Below are 18,400 nucleotides of genomic sequence, written 5' to 3'. Positions count from 1 at the left end.
TATAATTAACTATTAACATTAATAAATTTAAACCTTCCAGAAAGCATGAATCCAAAAGGAAATGTCCAGCAGGTGACAGGAGCCAGATGCTCTATGGCCTTTCCTATTTTAGTATCAGACATTCTAAACATCAATGGAAAAAAATCTCTAGTTTCTCAGTTTTATTCTCTTAGAGCACAGTGTGTGGCCTGCTATGGCATACAGTCCTCCAGCAGGTACACAATTAACTCATAGGTGGACAACAGGATGGCAGTATTTGGGATCTGCCTGATTGTTGTAGGGACAAATGAGGCAAGGTACTGAAGATAGCAGGAAACAGTTTTATTTGGCTGCAGCCAGGTTCAGAGGGCACAGCTTTTGCTGTAATCAATCAATCCCCTTAACCCCAAGTTCAGGGAGTTTCAGAGTTTTATACCCAGCGTGTAAGGGGAGGGGCTCAGAAGTTCACAGTCTGCAGAAATTCACATAAAAGCAGCTTTTTCCCCCCACTGTTCTGGGCAAATTAACTCTTCAAGGACAACTCCTGAGAAGGGGAGAGCTTCTTCTCCCCTTTCTTTTCTCCCCCTGCCAGCTGTTACCATGGAGCCCAATTGTAACTTATCTTAAAAATGTAGACCATCTCTGTGAAGCCCCAGCTCAAGGCCAGAGGCCTTGTTTGCACATTTCTTCAAGGCACTATACTATATGTTTGTGAAAAACCAGTAAGGGGGAGTCCAGCACCTGAAGTGCTGGTATCTTCTCGGCCAGTGGCCAAGTAAACAGGGTGACACCAAAATAGGAAGTTTATCTACATTGGACTTTTTCTCAGAGATGCTTTTGCTGACAGTCCTAAAATCAGCCATGGGGAAGAGGGCTTTTCTGTGGAGAAAGGGTGTGCCACTTCAATTCCCCCCTTTAATGATGCTCCCCACAATTTAATCCTTTAAATTTAAGAGCATCATTACCATTATATTGGCTTAAAACCTTATACAATGTCAAAACTTTAGTTGTTGTCATCCTTTCAACAGCAGCTGCTTTAGTGGACCCAATAGTTTTAATGCACAGTGGAGCCAAACATGGGAGCAATGAACAGGTTAACAGCAGAATACCCACTACAGTCGTTAAGCTTTTAAATCTACCAAGAAATGAAAACCATTTCCCAAAATCATGTTTGGGACCTAAACTTTAATTCCCTTCTAGGTATGAACTAGCATATGTGCTAATTCTCTTGTGTTGTTGGCTATATTCTTAACTGTTTGTCTATTGTCATCCATTTGTATGCAACAATCTGAGCTTTTGAACTCTCCACATATTTCTTTTTCCTCAGCCAGTAGGTAATCTAATGCCAAGTGGTTTTGATAGTTAGCCACTTGCATCTGGTCTGTTGTGTGGCTAGGAGGTCAAAGGCTGTGGCAGTCTGATTAATAATAATTTCTAATACAGCTTGTAAGTGAATAATTCTATTTAACATGTAAATAGGAGTTCTATAGCTCCAACTGTCATTTTGTGCCCAGGTAGCTGGAGCATAAGTGGCAATAATCCTCTGGGGTTGCCTGTTACCTTCATCCCAAGATTGGTGACCTCCTAAATCAAATTTCTTTCCAATGGACCTCTTTTTCCTTTCCAAACAGCCATTCATCTATAGCATTCCTCTGGTGGGACAGGTCCTAAATATATGTTTTACCACCTCTTGGTTATAGTGGATTGTCTTGACACATGGTTCACATGATATCCATGGTTGGAATAGGAGTAGGGAAGAATCCCTTAAGGTTATCAAAGGAAACCAAACTAAATAATATTCTAACATTTTGGTTAGCATAGATTAAACAGAATGAATTAACAAAGCCAAACTAATAACACCAAACAAATTCTAGAAAACTTATGTAAGCAAGATAAAAAAGTATAAGTGAAATTTTGTTACCCAGAGTCCAGTGAGTAGATGTTACTGTTATCAAACCAGTAGCAAAAACCAAACAGATAATTATGTATATATCTAGAAGCAAGGGGTGGAAATACATTAAGAACTATCTTAGAAGTTAAGAGTTTATTAGGTCTGTGGGAAGTTTATCTTTCACCGTGCATTGATCGGCCAGTCAGTCCTTCCTGTATGGCTGAAACAGGGCCGTAGTCTCCTCAAGCTTCAGCCCTGTGTAGACCAGTCAGCTTCCAGAGTGACTGGAGCAGGGCTGTTGTCCTTCTGATCCTCAAGCTTCTCTGGTGCTCCTTTTTCTTTGGAATGGTCATCAGCTTCAAGGGCGTAGCAACATCTGGAGAGCATGCCCAGTTCGCAGCTGCAGGCATGAGTCTGGTGTAGTGAATCCAGGGACCTCTCTCTCTCTCTGCAAACTTGACTGCAGTTGGGGTGGATAAAATAACAGTGAAAGGGCCCTTCCAAACAAGTTAAGGGATTGAATATTTCATTCTTTGACCCAGACTCAATCTCCAGGCTTGAAGGAGTGTGCACCTGTGGTCAAATTTAGTGGCAATCTTTCTCTAACCCATTGGTTGAGAACCTGTAAAGTTTTCCCTAAGGCCTGAAGCTGTCATCTCAGGGTTAATTTCCCTACCTCTCTTAAGTCTCCCTGTAGTCCCCTAATAAGAGGGGGTGCTCCCACATATTATTTCAAAAGAAAAGAATTCAATCCTCCTAGTGGATCTAATCCTCAGCAGTATAATAGGGAGAAGTTCATCACAATATAACTGAGTCTCCTGACACAGCTTACCCAATTGAGTCTTAAAGTCCTGTTCATCCTTTTAACTTTACCAGAACTCTGTAGCCTATAGACAGTATGTAACTTCCATCTGCTGTTTAAACTCTTGTCAGTAACCATATCACCTCTGCCCAAATGCTGGCTCATTTTCTGAGCCAATAGTTATTGGGACACCAAATCTGGGAATAATTTCCCAGAGAAGCATCCTAGTATCTCCCTAGCCTTTTCAGTGCAGGTGGGAAAGGCTTCCACCTATCAGAATATGAACACATAAAAACCAAAAGTTATTTATAGCCCGTGAGTATGGTAGTTCAGTGAAGTTTACTTCCAAGTCTTCAAAAGGTGCTCCTCCTATAGTTTGGATTCCTGGTGGGAGCTCTGGCCCCTGACAAGTATTGTTGTGAGCACAAACCTCACATTGTTTGCAGATCATCCAGGTTTTGCTTGTGAGCTGGGGGACATAGAAATGTCAACTCAGAACTGTCTCAAGTGCTGTATGTCCAAATGTATTCCTGCGGAACTGTCTGATAAAAGCTGGGGCTAGAATCTCTGGGATGGCTATTCCAGCCATCAGAACATCTCCACCATCCACCTGGGAGAAAATTTTCTTTTTCAATCTTAAATCACTTACTTTTATGTTGGGAATATGTTGGTTCCCATTCTGTTAGCTAGTCAGCCAAGCAGAAGGACGACATTTAAACCTGGGACTGGATTTTCTTTCCATTTCTTGCAGGCAACTAACCTGGCCTCTCTGTCAGCTCTCTGGTTGCCCTCAGAAACCACAGTGTTTCCCTTCCGATGACCTTGGCAACATATAATCACAGCCTTCTTGGGAGCCCACAGTGCATCCAAAAGTTTAAGAATTTCTTGCCCATACATCATGTCCCTTTTCTTTTTTCTCCTGAGTTAATTAGCCAACATAAGGCCATATGAACAAGAAGGGTAGTGAACCCATATTTTGAGTCTATGTAAATATCCACATAGATTCCTGCTGTCACCTGAGGTGCTCGAATCAAAGCAATAAGTTTTATTTTTCGTGCTGAAGTTCCCTGAGGCAGAGGTTCTGCCTTGACAATGGAGTCCATGCATATCCAGCAAAACATACCTCATCTTTTATAAAACTGCTTCCATCTGTGAAGCAGTTTGTATCAGTGTCCTTGAGAGGTCTGGTCTGCTGGAGAACACTTCACCCATGACCTCAACACATTTGTGATCAGGTTTTTTAGGTCCAAATGGGCAGCAAAGTTGCTGAGTTTAGAGTTCTGATGACCTCAATGCAGATACATGGGTTTTCACATAACATGCCCTGATATTTGATCAATCTTTCATTAGTCAACCAATAATGTCCTTTATATTTTAACAATGTCAAAATTGAATGAGGAACTCTGATAACCAATTCTTGTCCCATGGCCAGTTTATCAGCTTCTAACACCAGAAGAGCTGTGGCTGCAAGGTCCGTAAACAAGGTGACCAGCCTTGGGTTACAGAGTCCAGCTATTTGGACAAATAGGCCACTGGATGGTGCCATGTCTCCAGCATCTGAGTCAAAACTCTCACAGCCACTCCAGACTGATCATGGACATACAGAAAGAAAGACTTTGTGAGGTCAGGGAGCCCTAATCCAGGTGCACTGGTGAGTGCTTGTTGAATGCCCTCAAAGGCCTTTTGCTTAGTTGGCCCCCACATCAGAGGATCTCATTATCCCCCATTTGTGGCTTCTTAAAGGGGTTTTTCCATGACCGAAAAGTTAGGGATTCATATATGGCTGAACCCAGTAGCCCCCAAGAATTATCTAATGTGATGGCAGGTTGAAGGGACTGGAATTGAGCAGATCTCCTTTTTTTTTTTTTTTTTTTGAGGCCCAGTTGTTCTGTTCTGTTGTTAAGTAAGATGGTAACCAAGGTATTTGACCTTTTGTCTTGATAGATATGGGCTTTTAAGTCAGAGTCCAGTGCTGTCCCAAGGATGGTGTATTGAAGTCCTTGGGAGGAACTGTCATTTAGGGAAGGGAGGCATACATAGAGCCTCAGGTGCTTTAAATGCAGGATGTTTTTTGTTATCTCCTAGTGCAGGATCTTGGCTGTTAGGATTCTCCAACTCTTAAATGTAATGTAAATCCTAGCAGAGACTGATGACCTGAGACATTATTTGTATAAAAGGCACCTATGTCAATCTCGCCGTGGGTCATCTGCCAAGGTTGGAGGGCAGCAGTGTGGTCCCATGCGGGTCCCAGTGTGGCAGCCACATTGTTTGTGCCTACCTAGGTGTTTCTCTTTGTTTGCATGGCTTTATCCTCCTGTCAGGTGGGAGCCTGCTCTGATTGTATATAGTGACTGCCCCACTTGTGTTTTTGTTCAGTAAGCCTGGGTGCATGGGGCTCTGTGGCCCTCCCTGTTGGTGGCTCACAACATGTGGCTTGGAGCCAGGGTGGCATGTCCTTTTGGAGTGAGCATCCTATGGCCCACTATTGGCTGTTAACATGAACATATTCCTGGTTCATTTGGGGGATTGCAGCAGCTGAGCCCTCCTGAGGCCCTGGGTCCCGTGCATCAGATGCAGTTGTGTGTGTCTATGGGACCCCTGCCATATTCGACAATCACAGACATCCGAGCAAGTGGGAAGAAACTGAAAGAAGGGGCTGGGGCCCAAACATTCATTCCTTCTCTGTTCAAAACTTAGCATTTGAGCATGGCAGTGGGTACCTGTCTGCCGGGGCCACTGGCGGCTTCCCCTTTTGTCTTGCCATGCTTTTTTTCCTTATAAACATTTGGACCATTGGCTTTGTTCTAGTGAGACGCCCCTTTGAGTGACCTTTAGGTTTGTAAGGAGATCCATCCTCCTCTTTATCTTGCTGGTCTGCCTGTCTTTGAGTCTCTGGGTCTCGACTGATGAAAACAGTGGTGGCCACCTTAATCAGCTTAGGGTACACTTCTCAATAAAGCCCTCTAGGATTGTAATTTTTGGCAAATGGCTTTCTGAGCCTGTCCCACAAAGGCTGCATTGATCACCTGTTGCTTGTGCCTGTGCATTTCTTCACTGACTAACTTGCACTATGGCTGCAATGTTTGTATGGTGCCCCGCCTCTCCCGGGCACCTCTGGGCAGGGAGAGGGGTGGCAGTGGTGGTGGCCTGGACATTTAGCTCTGAGTCAGTTGGGCACATCTCTTTTGATCATTGCTGCCAGTTTCATAGGGCAGAGGGGCCTTAGGCAGATGTGGGGCTGAGAGAAATGTTCAGAGCTATCGAGGGTGCAAGAGGGAGATGCTGGAGCAGCAGGAGGCTTATCTCAGCTCTGTTTGTCTGCAGATGCACTCAGCTTAGGCTAGGGCTCAGGGCTGGCTCTGATTCCTTCTAACTCTTGGGCACAGACAGTGTGTTTTGTTCTCTCTCTCTCTTTTTTTTTATTCTTTTAGACTTTCTATAAGGGCTTCTTGACATCTCTTTATCTTTAGACCTTCTTCTTTGTTGGGGCCCATTCTTGGTCTGGATAATGGGCTGCACCAGATCAGTCATGGCCCAGGGTTTCTCCGTGTAGGAGGGAGTATGATTTTTCCAGCTTATGAGCTCAATGGTGGTGAAAGGCTGGCACACAAAACTGCCTTGTCTCTCTCAGGTGTTTTCCTCTGGTCAATATGGGCAGATCTTTTAGTCCCTTGCAGGGGCATCTGGAGAGTTCTCATCTGAGTTGTGGCTCTAGTCTTGGGACAAATCTCCCACCTTAATCTTGGGAGGTGAAAGAGTCTTTGGTTCTAGGAAGCCTTTGGCTCTGAGGACATCACAGAGGATGGAATAGCTAGTATTGGGGGGCCATCACTTGTTGCCTCTGAGGACAAGGGGGCTAGGGGACAGTCTGTTGTTCCTGTGGTCTTGGCAAACTTGGGTAGAGTGGCACATAAGGTCCTGGGTCCTCTTCTCGCTCAGGGGAAAACTGTTTCCTTTCCTGTCTTTCCTAGTCAGGTTTTCTGTTTAGCTGCTTTCCGCTGGGTCTTAGAGACCACTATGCACCTGGCTAACATCAGCTTGGACTGTCCATCTAGACAGGCTCTCAACCAAGGGGGCTGTTTCTGTACTATTTCTTGCCAGCAATCAATATAAAAGAATTGGTTCAAGGGTTCCAACAACAATCAAATGGACCTCGGAAATGACTCTCTCATCTAAAGATCCTTCTGGTGGCCAGCCCAAATCTTGGGTGAGCCACTGCATTTGTGGAGTGAGTCTCACCCCACAGTTACCAGAAAAACCATCCTAAAGGTTTCTAACACACATTTCAGAAGGCTCAGTTTCCTTAGTGTGCCTCCCATGTTCCACCCTATATCAGTGTCACACAGTTAGAACAAAACACACCTAGGACAAGACTCGCTTTGTCCATCTCCAGCTGCTCCCCTCATAGGGACTTAGGGCCCTCTTAGCCTTGCGTGTCGGTATCAACCCCTGACCTGGAGCTTTCACCTAGACATTGGTTGGTGAAATTCTGCCATAGACTGTATGAGGTGCCTCAGAACCGCAGATCAGGCCTCTGCATTTGGTTTGGCCCTCGGGTTGGGTCAGAACCCTTCCCTTTGTCAGTCTCATTCACACACTTTCACACAGACATGGCCAGAACAAAATTTCTATACCACCCCAATTCCAACAGTTCCAAACCAAACTAAAAGGGCACCACGGTTTCCCCTCTGCTCACTGACCCTGATCAGGGGCTACTCAGGCGACTCCTTGTTTCAGCTCCAACCACTTTGGAGGGTACTTGGGACCCAACGGAGGTTGATCAAGCCTCTCTTCCACCCACTTAGGCCTCAAAGGGGAAGTCAGGTGGGCTGCAAAACCAAATGGACCTGGGTCCTACCTGTTCAGCCGGGCCATGCTCCAAAACCCTAATTCTGATTCCTGCTGCCTTTGGGTTCTGTTGTGCTCCGAGGTGGCAGCTCCAGGGTGCTGGGTGAGTCGATCACCCTTCAGGCCAAGAGTGGCCTGGGTGCACCAAGGGAACCGCTGTTCTCCCACCACCCAGGGAAGCAGGTCCCAGGAGATAAGAGAGGCAGAATAGCCTTCCTTACCTCTTCTGTCCCATCTGAGATGCCAAAAATGTCATAGGGACAAACGAGGCAAGGCACTGAAGACAGCAAGAAACAGTTTTATTTGGCTGCAGCCAGGTTCAGAGGGCACAGCTTTTGCTGTGATCAATCAATCCCCTTAACCCCAAGTTCAGGAAGTTTCAGAGTTTTATACCCAGCGTGTAAGGGGAGGGGCTCAGAAGTTTACAGTCTGCAGAAATTCACATAGAAGCAGCTTTTTCTTTCACTGTTCTGGGCAAGTTAACTCTTTAAGGACAACACCTGAGAAGAGGAGAGCTTCTTCTCCCCTTTCTTTCCTCCCCCTGCCAGCTGTCACCATGGAGCCCAATTGTAACTTATCTTAAAATGTAGACCATCTCTGTGAAGCCCAGCTCAAGGCCAGAGGCCTTGTTTGCACATTTCTTCAAGGTACTATACTGGATATGTTTGTGAAAAACTGGTAAGGGGGAGTCCAGTATCTGGAATGCTGGTATCTTCTCGGCCAGTGGCCAAGTAAATAGGGTGACATGAAAATAGGAAGTTTGTCTACATTGGACTCTTTTGCTGACAGTCTTAAAATCAGCCATGGTGAAGAGGGCTTTTCTGTGGAGAAAGGGGGTGCCACTTCATGATGAGCTGGGCTGAGAGTCCTCTATAGAAGGTGAGGTAGCCTTCCTCCCGGAACACCAGGCAGCTGTCTGGATGAAGGACTTGTACTTGGTGCCCTCCTCCTGGAGCCGAGTTCTAATGACCTGGTGTGGATAAGCAATGCAGGAGGCACATCCCTTAGAAAGAGCAGCAGCTGCCATGAGTCCAAAAAAACTTGTGGAATTTTTCTCAGTTCCACTTGTGGAAGAGGCTAATGGATCTTCTTTCAGATACTTCTTTAAACTTTCATAAATAGCAAAACAAATGATAGTTCCTGAGATTCCAGCATATGAGGCAGTTAGTCCTCTATAGAAGCCATGGATGCCCTCTGTCTGGTAAACATATCCAGTGCACTGGAGTGTGTTCATCTTCTTGGAGCCCCTTATTTTTCCCTCTAGCTGCATCCGAGTTTGAACCATCTACATAGGATTCATTAAGAAATTTGTGACAAAAGCTGCAGAACCAGCTGAGAAAATATGCACAATATTGCTACTAGGCACGAAAATGTCATTAAATTGCTCTTTGGAGTAACATGCAAAGTACACAGCCCTTGATGGTGCCACTCCAACCAAATTTGGACCCAAGCCTCTAAAGAGTGACTTTGGTCCTTCCTTCTCCAAGATCCACTTCAGAACCTGTAAGAGTCCAGGTGTCACCAAGTCGGTCTCACCATTACAGCTCCATTAATGGTCCCCAGATGAACCTGAGGATAATAGACTGTCCAGAGAGCGAGTCTTAAAGACTGTAGCCTGGTCTTAATGACTTCTAGTGGGCAAGTGAAAATAGCACCAACTGTGGTCCTACACCAGCCACTAATTGTTAAGGAGAAGATGCCTGGCATCCCAGCCCATGCGCTCAGGGTAAAACTGCCCCGCGCGATGCATGGGGGCAGGGGCGAGAGGGGGGTGGGGGAAGAGGCCCCGGCCCCTCTCCCCCGCCCCACGCTGATCCCACAGAGGAGGCCGCGTTTGGGGGCCGAGAAGCTGGGTGGCGGGGCACGCGGGCTTGGCCTTAGGCTCACCCGCCAGCGAAGAGGGGAAGCAGCGCGTTCTCCTTCTGCTGGGTGCTGGGTGCCCGTGGCCATGGCCTCCCTGGCTCCGCTGCTCCGCGGCCTGCAGCAGCTGCTGGAGGGATGCGCTAGGTCCTGGTCCTCTCTCCCGCTGTCCTCAGGAGGCCCATGGGGCTCCACGTGCCCGCGGGTTCCATAGTCCTGAAACCCCCGTGGCATCACCTCAGGTGCCTCACCGGCCTCTGCCAAAATACAGGTTTTTTAAAGAAACTTAATGACATATAAGAGAATAAGACAGACAACACAATGAAAATTTGAAGACTATTCTTGATATAAATGAAAACTCAGCAAAGGGGTAGAGATGATGAAAGTGAACTGAACAGAAATCTAGCTGAAGAGCTTAATAAGCACAAGTAATAAAACCATGGAGAGAGAAAAGGAGATCAAGTGTAACATGTAACTGGAAGACAAATCTTTTGAACAGAACCACTCAAAGAGCGATGCCTGGAAAGGAATGGGGGGAAAACAAACAAACAAACAAAAAAACAAACAAAACCCTGCAAGGCTTATGAGAGACCCATAAGTAAAAGATACCATCACAGACATTTCTGAGGATCATTACGGATCATAGAATCATTTGCAAACTTTTGTTCCAATATGATGGCAAACCTAGAAGAAAAGGGAAGATTTATAGACACAACCTACCAAATTTGAATGAAGAAGATAAAGTAAACCTCAGCAGACCAATAACAAGCAACAAGACTGAGCAATAATAAAAAGCTTTCCCCCCCAAAAAAAGTCCAGAAACCGATGAATTACCAGCTGTGTTCAACCAGACCTTTTAGTTTTAATTGTATTGTTTTTTATTTGTTCTTTTTAGTCGTACATAACAGTAGAATGTATTTTGACATATCATACATACATGGAGTACAACTTCCTATTTTTGTGGTTTTACATGATGTGGAGTTACACTAGTTGTGTATTCATTATTGAACAAAACAAAGTTATGTCTGATTCATTCTATTCACTTTGCATTCTCATTCCTCCTCCATTGCTCCCACTCTCCCTTGTCCAATCTAGTAATTCTTAATTCCTCCTTTTTCCACCCAACCCCTTCCTATTGTGAGCCAGCATCCACATATTGGAGAGAATGTTCAGCCTTTGGATTTTGGGAATGGCTTGTTTCACTTAGCATGATAAGCTCCAGTTCCATCCATTTCCAAGCAAATTCCATAATTTTATTCTTTTTTATGGAAGAGTACTATTCCATTGTATATATACCACATTTTAAAATGTATTTATCTATTAAAGGGAACCTAGGGTTGTTCTATAGCTGAGTTATTGTGAATTGAACTGTTATGAACATTGATGTGGCATATTACTATGGTATGCTGATTTTTTATATATGACAATGGAATGCATTACAATTCTTATTATACATAGAGAGCACAATTTTTCATATCTCAGATTATATACAAAGTATATTCATGCCAATTTGTGTCTTCATACCTGTACTTTGGATAATAATGATCATCACATTTTACAATCATTAATAACCCCATGCCACTTCCCTTCCCCTCCAAACCCTCTGCCCTATTTAGAGTTTTCTCCCTCTTCCTATCCCACTATGAATCAGCCTCCTTATATTAAAGGAATATTCAGTGTTTGTTTTTTGGGGATTGGCTAGCTTCACTTAGCATTATCTTCTCTAACTCCATCCATTTACCTGCAAATGCCATGATTTTATTCCATTTTGTTGCTGAGTAATATTCCATTGTGTATATATGCTACATTTTTTTTCATTCATTCATGTAATTGAAGGGCATCTAAGTTGGCTCTACAGTTTAGCTATTGTGGATTGTGCTGCTATAAGCATTCATGTGGCTGTGTCCCTGTAGTATGCTGTTTTTAGGTCCTTTGGGTATAGACGGAGGAAAGGGTTAGCTGGGTCAAAAGGTGGTTACATTCCCAATTTTCCAAGAAACCTCCATCCTGTTTTCCTTATTGGCTGTACCAATTTGCAGTCCCACCAACAGTGTATGAATGTGTACCTTTTCCCCCACATCCTCACCAACACATATTGTTGTTTGTTTTCATAATAGCTGTCATTCTGAATGGAGTGAGATGAAATATTAGAGTGGTTTTGATTTGCATTTCTCTAATTGCTAGAGATGTTGAACATTTTTTCATATATTTGTTGATTGATTGTATATCCTCTGCTGAGAAATGTCTGTTTAGGTTTTTGGCTCATTGATTGATTGGGTTATTTGTTTTTTTAGTGCTTAGCTTTTTGAGTTATTTGTATACCCTAGAGATTAGTGCTCTATCAGATATGTGAGGAGTTTGCTCCCAAGATGTAGGCTGTCTATTCACCACACAGATTGTTTCTTTGCTGAGAAGAAAATTCTTAGTTTGATTCCATCTCATTTATTGATTCTTGATTTTCATTCTTGCACTATATGGGTTTTATTAAGGAAGTTGGGGCCTAATCCCACATGATGGAGATTAGGGTGTACTTTTTCTTCTATTAGCCACAGGGCCTTTGGTTTAATTCCTAGGTCCTTGATCCACTTTGAGTTGAGTTTTGTGCATGGTGAGAGATAGAGGTTTAATTTCATTTTGTTGCATATGGATTGCCAGTTTTCCCAGCACCATTTGTTGAAGAGGTTATCTTTTCTCCAATGCATGTTTTTGGCACCTTTATCTAATATAAGGTGATTGTAATTTTGTGGGTCAGTCTCTGGTCCTCTATTCTGTACCATTGGTCTATCAGTCTATTTTGGTGCCAATACCATGCTGTTTTTGTTACTATTGCTCTGAGTATAGTTTAAGGTCTGGTATAGTGATGCCACCTGCTTCATTCTTCCTGATAAGGACTGCTTTAGCTATTCTGGGTCTCTTATTTTTCCAGATGAATGTCATGGTTGCTTTTTCTATTTCTGTGAGAAATGTCATTGGAATTTTGATTAGAATTTCATTAAATCTGTATATGCTTTTGGAAGTATGATCATTTTGATAATATTAATTCTGCCTATCCAAGAGCAAGGTAGATCTTTCCATCTTCTAAGGTATTCTTTGACTTCTTTCTTTAGGGTTCTGTGATTTTCATTATATAAATCTTTTACCTCTTTTGTTAAGTTGATTCCCAAGTATCTTATTTTTTTTTGAGGCTATTGTAAATGGGGTAGTTTTTCTCATTTCTCTTTCTGAGGATTTGTCACTGATATACAGAAATGCCTTTGATTAATGAGTGTTGATTTTATATCCTGCCACTTTGCTGAATTCATTTACTAGTTATAGATATTGAATCATATCATCAGCAGATAGTACCAATTTGAGTTTTTTCCCCCATGTGTATCCCTTTAATTTCTTTCATCTGTCTGATTGCTCTGGCTAGTGTTTTAAGAACTATGTTAAATAGAAATGGTGAATGAGGGCATCCCTGTCTTGTTCCTGTTTTTGGAATTTCAATTCAACTTCAATATTTCTCCATTTAGAATGATGTTGGCCTGGGTCTTAGCATAGATCGTCTTTATGATGTCGAGATATGTTCCTGTCATCCTTCGTTTTTCTAGTGTTTTGAACATGAAGGGATGCTGTATTTTGTCAAATGCTTTTTCTACATCTATTGAGATGATCATGTGATTCCTATCTTTAAGTCTATCTATGTGATGAACTACATTTATTGATTTCTGTATGTTGAACCAACCTTGCATTTCTGGGATGAATCCCACTTGATTGTGGTGTACGATCTTTTTGATGTTTTTGTATTCAAATTTCCAGAATTTTATTGAAAATTTTTGTATCTGTGTTCACTAGAGATATTGGTCTAAAGTTTTCTTTTTTTGGATGTGTCCGTCTGGTTTTGGAATCAGAGTGATATTGGCCTCATAGAATAAGTTGGAAGTGCTGCATCCTTTTTCTATTTCCTGAAATAAATTGAAGAGTATTCGTACTAGTTCTTCTTTAAAGGTCTTGTGGAACTTGGCTATGTATACATCCAGTCCTCAGCTTTTCTTGGTTGGTAGACTTTTGTTGACGTCTTCTATTTTGTCTTTTGAAATTGATCTGTTTAAATTGTGTATATCATCCTGATTCAATTTGCGTAAATTATATGACTAGAAATTTGTCAATGCCTTTGATATTTTCTATTTTATTGGATTTTAAGTTTTCAAAATAATTTCTAATTATGTTCTGTATTTCTGTACTGTCTGTTGTGATATTTCCTTTTTCATCACATAATGTTAGTGATTTGAGTTTTCTCTCTCCATCTCTTCATTAGCTTTCTAAGGATCTATCAATTTTATTTATTTTCTCATAGAACAAAACTTTTTGTTCTGTCATTTTTTGTTTCTTTTGTTTCAATTTCATTGATTTCAGCTCTAATTTTAATTATTTCCTGTCTTGTACTGCTTTTAGTGTTGATTTTTTCTTCTTTTTCTAGGGTTTTGAGATGTAATGTTAAGTCATTTATTTGTTGACTTTTTCTTTTTTTAAGGAAAGAACTTCATGCAAGGAACTTTCCTCTTAGAGCTGTTTCCATAGTGTTCCACAGATTATGATATGTTGTATCTGTGTTCTCATTCACTTCTAAAATTTTAAAAATCTTTTCCTTGTTGTCTTCTGTAACCCATTGTTCATTCATTAACATATTATTTATTCTGCAGGTGTTGGAGTGGATTTTATTTATTATTTTATCATTGATTTCTAATTTTATTTCATCTAATCTGATAGAATTCAGGGTAGTATCTCTACATTTTTATATTTGCTAAGAGTTGCTTTGTGGTATGATATATGGTCTATTTTAGAGAAGGATCCATGTGCTTCTGAGAAGAAAGTTTATTTTCTCCTAGAAGGATGAAATATTCTATATATGTCAGTTAAGTTTAAGTTATTGATTGTATTATTGAGTTCTATAGTTTATTTGTTCAGCTTTTTTTGGGAAAATCTATGTAGTGATGAAAGAGATGTGTTAAAGTTACACAATATTATCCTGTTGTGGTCTATTTGACTTTTGAAGTTTAGAAGAGTTTGTTTGATGAACATAGATGCTCCATTGTTTGGGGCATATATATTTATACTTATTAAGTCTTGTTTCTGTATGGTTCCCTTGAGCAGTATGTAGTGTCCTTCTTTATCCTTTTTAATTGACTTTAGTTTCAAGTCTGCTTTCTTTGAGATGAGGCTGGAAACCCCTGCTTGCTTCCACAGTCCATGTGAGTGGTATGATTTCTCCCAACTCTTCACCTTTAGTCTGTGGATGTCTTTTTCTATGAGATGAGTCTCTTGGAGGCAGCATATTTTGGGGTCTTTTTTATATCCAATCTGCTAGTCTATGTCTTTTGATTTGTGAGTTTAGTCTATTAACATTTAGGGTTATTATTGAGACATGATTCGTATTCCCAGTCATTTTTGTTTATTTTTCGTATTTAACATAACTTTTTTCTCCTCTCAGTAGATTTTTCTATAGTGTAATACCTCCTTCTGATGATTTTCATCATTGTTTTTATTTCCTCTTCATGGAATATTTTGCTGAGGATGTTCTGTAGTGCAGGCTTTCTAGTTGTAAATTATTTTAACTTTTGTTTATCATGGAAAGTTTTTATTTCATCATCAAATATAAAGCTTAGTTTTGCTGGATATAAGATTCTTGATTGGCATCCATTTTCTTTCAGAGCTTGGTATATGTTGTTTTACAATCTCCTGGTTTTGAGGGTTTGTGTTGATAAAATCTGCTGAGATACAAATTAGTCTTTCCTGATATGCAATCTATTTTCTCTCTCTTGCAGCTTTTAAGGTTCTATCATTATTCTGTATGCTAAGCATTTTCATTATAATGTGCCTTGGTATATATCTGTTGTAATTTTGTACATTTGGTATCCTGTAAGCCTCTTGTATTTGATTTTCCAATTCATTCTTCATGCATGGGAAATTTTCTGATATTATCTCATTGAAGAGATTGTGAATTCCTTTGATTTGAAACTTTGTACTTTCCTCTATCCCAATAACTCTTATATTTGGTCTTTCAATGCTGTCCCATAATTCTTGGATGTTATGTTCATGGTTTCTAACTGTTTTCACTGTGTGATCAACTGTATTTTCCAGGTTTTATACTTTGTTTTCATCATCTGATGTTATTTCTTCCAAGTGATCTAGTCTATTGCGTTATGCTTTCTATTGAGTTTTTATTTGATTTACCATATCCTTTATTTGAAGGATTTCTGACTGTTTTTCTTTCAGAGTCTCTCTCTCTCTCTCTCTCTCTCTCTCTCTCTCTCTCTCTCTCTCCTCTCTCTCTCTCTGTAATCTTTTGTTACCTGTATTTTCTCTCTTATCTCATTGTTGGAGTGATCAATTTTTGCCTGTATTTGCTCATTTAGGTCATTCTTTAGTTCACAGATCATTTTAATTATGAACCTTCTGAATTCCTTCTATGACATTTCATCAACTTTGCTGTATGTGGGTTCTGTTATTATAGTTTCCTGGTTTGTTTGGGACAGTTTCCTCCCTTCTTTTTTCATGTTGTCTATGTGTCTTCCTTTCTTGCAGTGTGGATCTGAGGTATTACAGTTTCTTCTCCATATTCTTGTAGTACCCATGCAGATTGTCTCTATGTCACTTTGATGTTGGTCTTCCAGACCCTGCTGGTTTCCCTCAATGAACGCTACTGCATTCTGAATCTGGTTCCTGTGCAAGTTGGTGTAGGTGGTTTTGGGTCACTGGGTTTGACCTCCTTCAGTGGTCTGCCCATTGGAAGGGGCAGTCCTTCACCAGAGCCTAAACTCTAGTAGGTGTCTGCCCTGCCAGGGGAGGGGTGAACTGAGCCTGCTAAGCACCTGGGACCCACACACCTGGTATTGGTTGATCTAGTCCACAGGACTTGACCTCCCTCGGTAGTCTCTGGTATGCTGATTTTAAGTTCTTTGGGTATATGTCAAGAAGTGAGATAACTGGGTCAAATGGTGGTTCCAATCCAAGATTTCTGAGGAATCTCCATACTGCTTTGCAGAGTGGTTGCACCAATTTGCAATGTATGAGTGTACATTTGTCCCCATATCTTCTTCAACATTTATTGTTCATTGTATTCTTGATAATTGCCATTCTAACTAGAGAAAGAAGAAATCTCAGTGTAGTTTTATTTCGCATTTTTCTAATTGCTAGAGACGTTGAACATTTTTTGACCATTCATATTTCTTCTGTTCAGTGTCCGTTCAATTCTGTAGCACATTTATTGATTGGGTTATTTGGATTTTTGGTGTTAAATTTTTTGAGTTCTCTATATATCTAGAAGATTAAAATTTTATCTGAGGTAAAGGTGACAAAGATGGTCTCCCATTCTGTATGCTCTCCCTTCATGTTATTAATGATTTGCTTTGCTGTAAAGAAATTTTTAGTTTGATACAATCCCATTTGTTGATTCTTGATTTTAATTCTTATGCTTTGTGAGCCTTTCAAGGGATTTGGTTCCTAAGCCAACATGATTCAGATTTGGGCCTACTTTTTCTCTCATAGGAGCAGGATCTCTGGTCTAATGCATAGATCCTTGATCCACTTTGAGTTGAGTTTTGTGCTGGGTGAGAGGTAAGAGTTTATTTTCATTTTGCTACAATGATTTTCAGTTTTTTCAGCAACAATTCTTGAAGAGGCTATCTTTTCTTGAATGTATTTTTATGGTGCCTTTGTACAATATGAGATAACTGTATTTATATGGATTTGCCTCTGGTAAGCCAGACTTTTTTAGAAAGAAGTGGTGCCAATATCTCTTGAATAATTTTATAAAACCAAAAGGGGAACACTCTCCAGTTTATTCCATAAAACCAATATCACCCTGATACTAAAACCAGGTAAAGACACATCAAAGAAAGAAAATTTCAGACCAATAATCTTGATGAATAAGAATTCAAAAACCCTCATTGAAATATTAGTAATTATTCTTTAAAACACAGTTAAGAGAATTGAACATGATGATTCTATGGATTTCATCTCAGAGATTTAAGAATAATTCAACAAATACAAAACAATAAATGTAATTCAACACATAAGAAATAAGAACAAAAATCATATGATTATCAGTTTAGATGCATGAAAAATATTTGAAAAAATAAAGCACCAATTCATTTTAAAAACAGTGAAGAAAATAAAGATAGAAGAAACTTACCTAAACATCATACATGTATACATAACAAAGCAAAAACCAACATCATATGGAATGGGGAAAAATTAGAAGCATTTTTTTCTAAAACCAGGATCAAGACAAGGATGTCAAATCTCACCATTCCTGTTCAATATAATGCTTGAAATTTTAGCTGGAGCAATTAGAGAAGAAAAAAATTAAAAATTTCTTATATTTTTCCTCATAGGAAATCTAAACAAAAAGTGTAATACTAGTGAATCATAATAAGAGATTTAAAATTATACTACAGAGCTATGGCAAGAAAACTAGCATGGTACTGCAATAAGAAGTGGACAAGTGGACCAATAGAATAAAATAAAAGACAGAAAAAATCCTACACAGATTATGATCATGTGACCTTAATAAAGGTGCCAATAACATACATTGGGAAAAAAGAGAATTTTAAAAAATGATGCTAGGAAAATTGGATATCCACATGTAGAAGACTAAAACTATATCCTTATCTCTAGTCCTGTACTAAAGTCAACTGAAAGTGCATTAATGCTCTAGGATTTAGACCCCAAACTTTGAACTCCTAGGAGAAAACACAGAAGCATCACTCCAACATATAACCATAGGGGAAAATTTTCTTAATAAAGCCCCTAAATGTCAAGAAATAAAACAAAAAATTAATAAATGGAATTGCATCAAACTAAAAAGCTTCTGCATAGAAAAGGAAACAACTAAGAGTATGAAGAGAGAGCCTACAATATGGGACAAAACTGTTGCTATTATTTTTCTGAATAATTAATATCCAGAATACACAAAGAACACACACAGGAAAACTGATTTAACACCAAAATAACAATAACTTATTAAAAATGGGAAAATA

At 40.3% G+C, this 18,400-nt stretch overlaps 1 protein-coding gene across 1 annotated transcript in view; it reads right to left on the bottom strand.

The window, feature by feature from the left end:
• Positions 1 to 18,400, bottom strand: part of LOC113178420 (solute carrier family 25 member 33-like) — a 31,585-nt gene continuing 13,185 nt past the window's right edge. Inside the window, 5 exon segments of the mRNA XM_077796904.1 lie at positions 1 to 267; positions 8,364 to 8,430; positions 8,433 to 9,044; positions 9,047 to 9,198; positions 9,408 to 9,507. Coding sequence (XP_077653030.1) covers positions 192 to 267; positions 8,364 to 8,430; positions 8,433 to 9,044; positions 9,047 to 9,198; positions 9,408 to 9,507 — 1,007 coding nt within the window. The 3' untranslated portion in view covers positions 1 to 191.

Source organism: Urocitellus parryii, chromosome 4 (assembly GCF_045843805.1).
Source record: "Urocitellus parryii isolate mUroPar1 chromosome 4, mUroPar1.hap1, whole genome shotgun sequence".
Lineage (NCBI taxonomy): Eukaryota > Metazoa > Chordata > Mammalia > Rodentia > Sciuridae > Urocitellus > Urocitellus parryii.
This window is presented reverse-complemented; position numbering and strand designations above follow the sequence as displayed.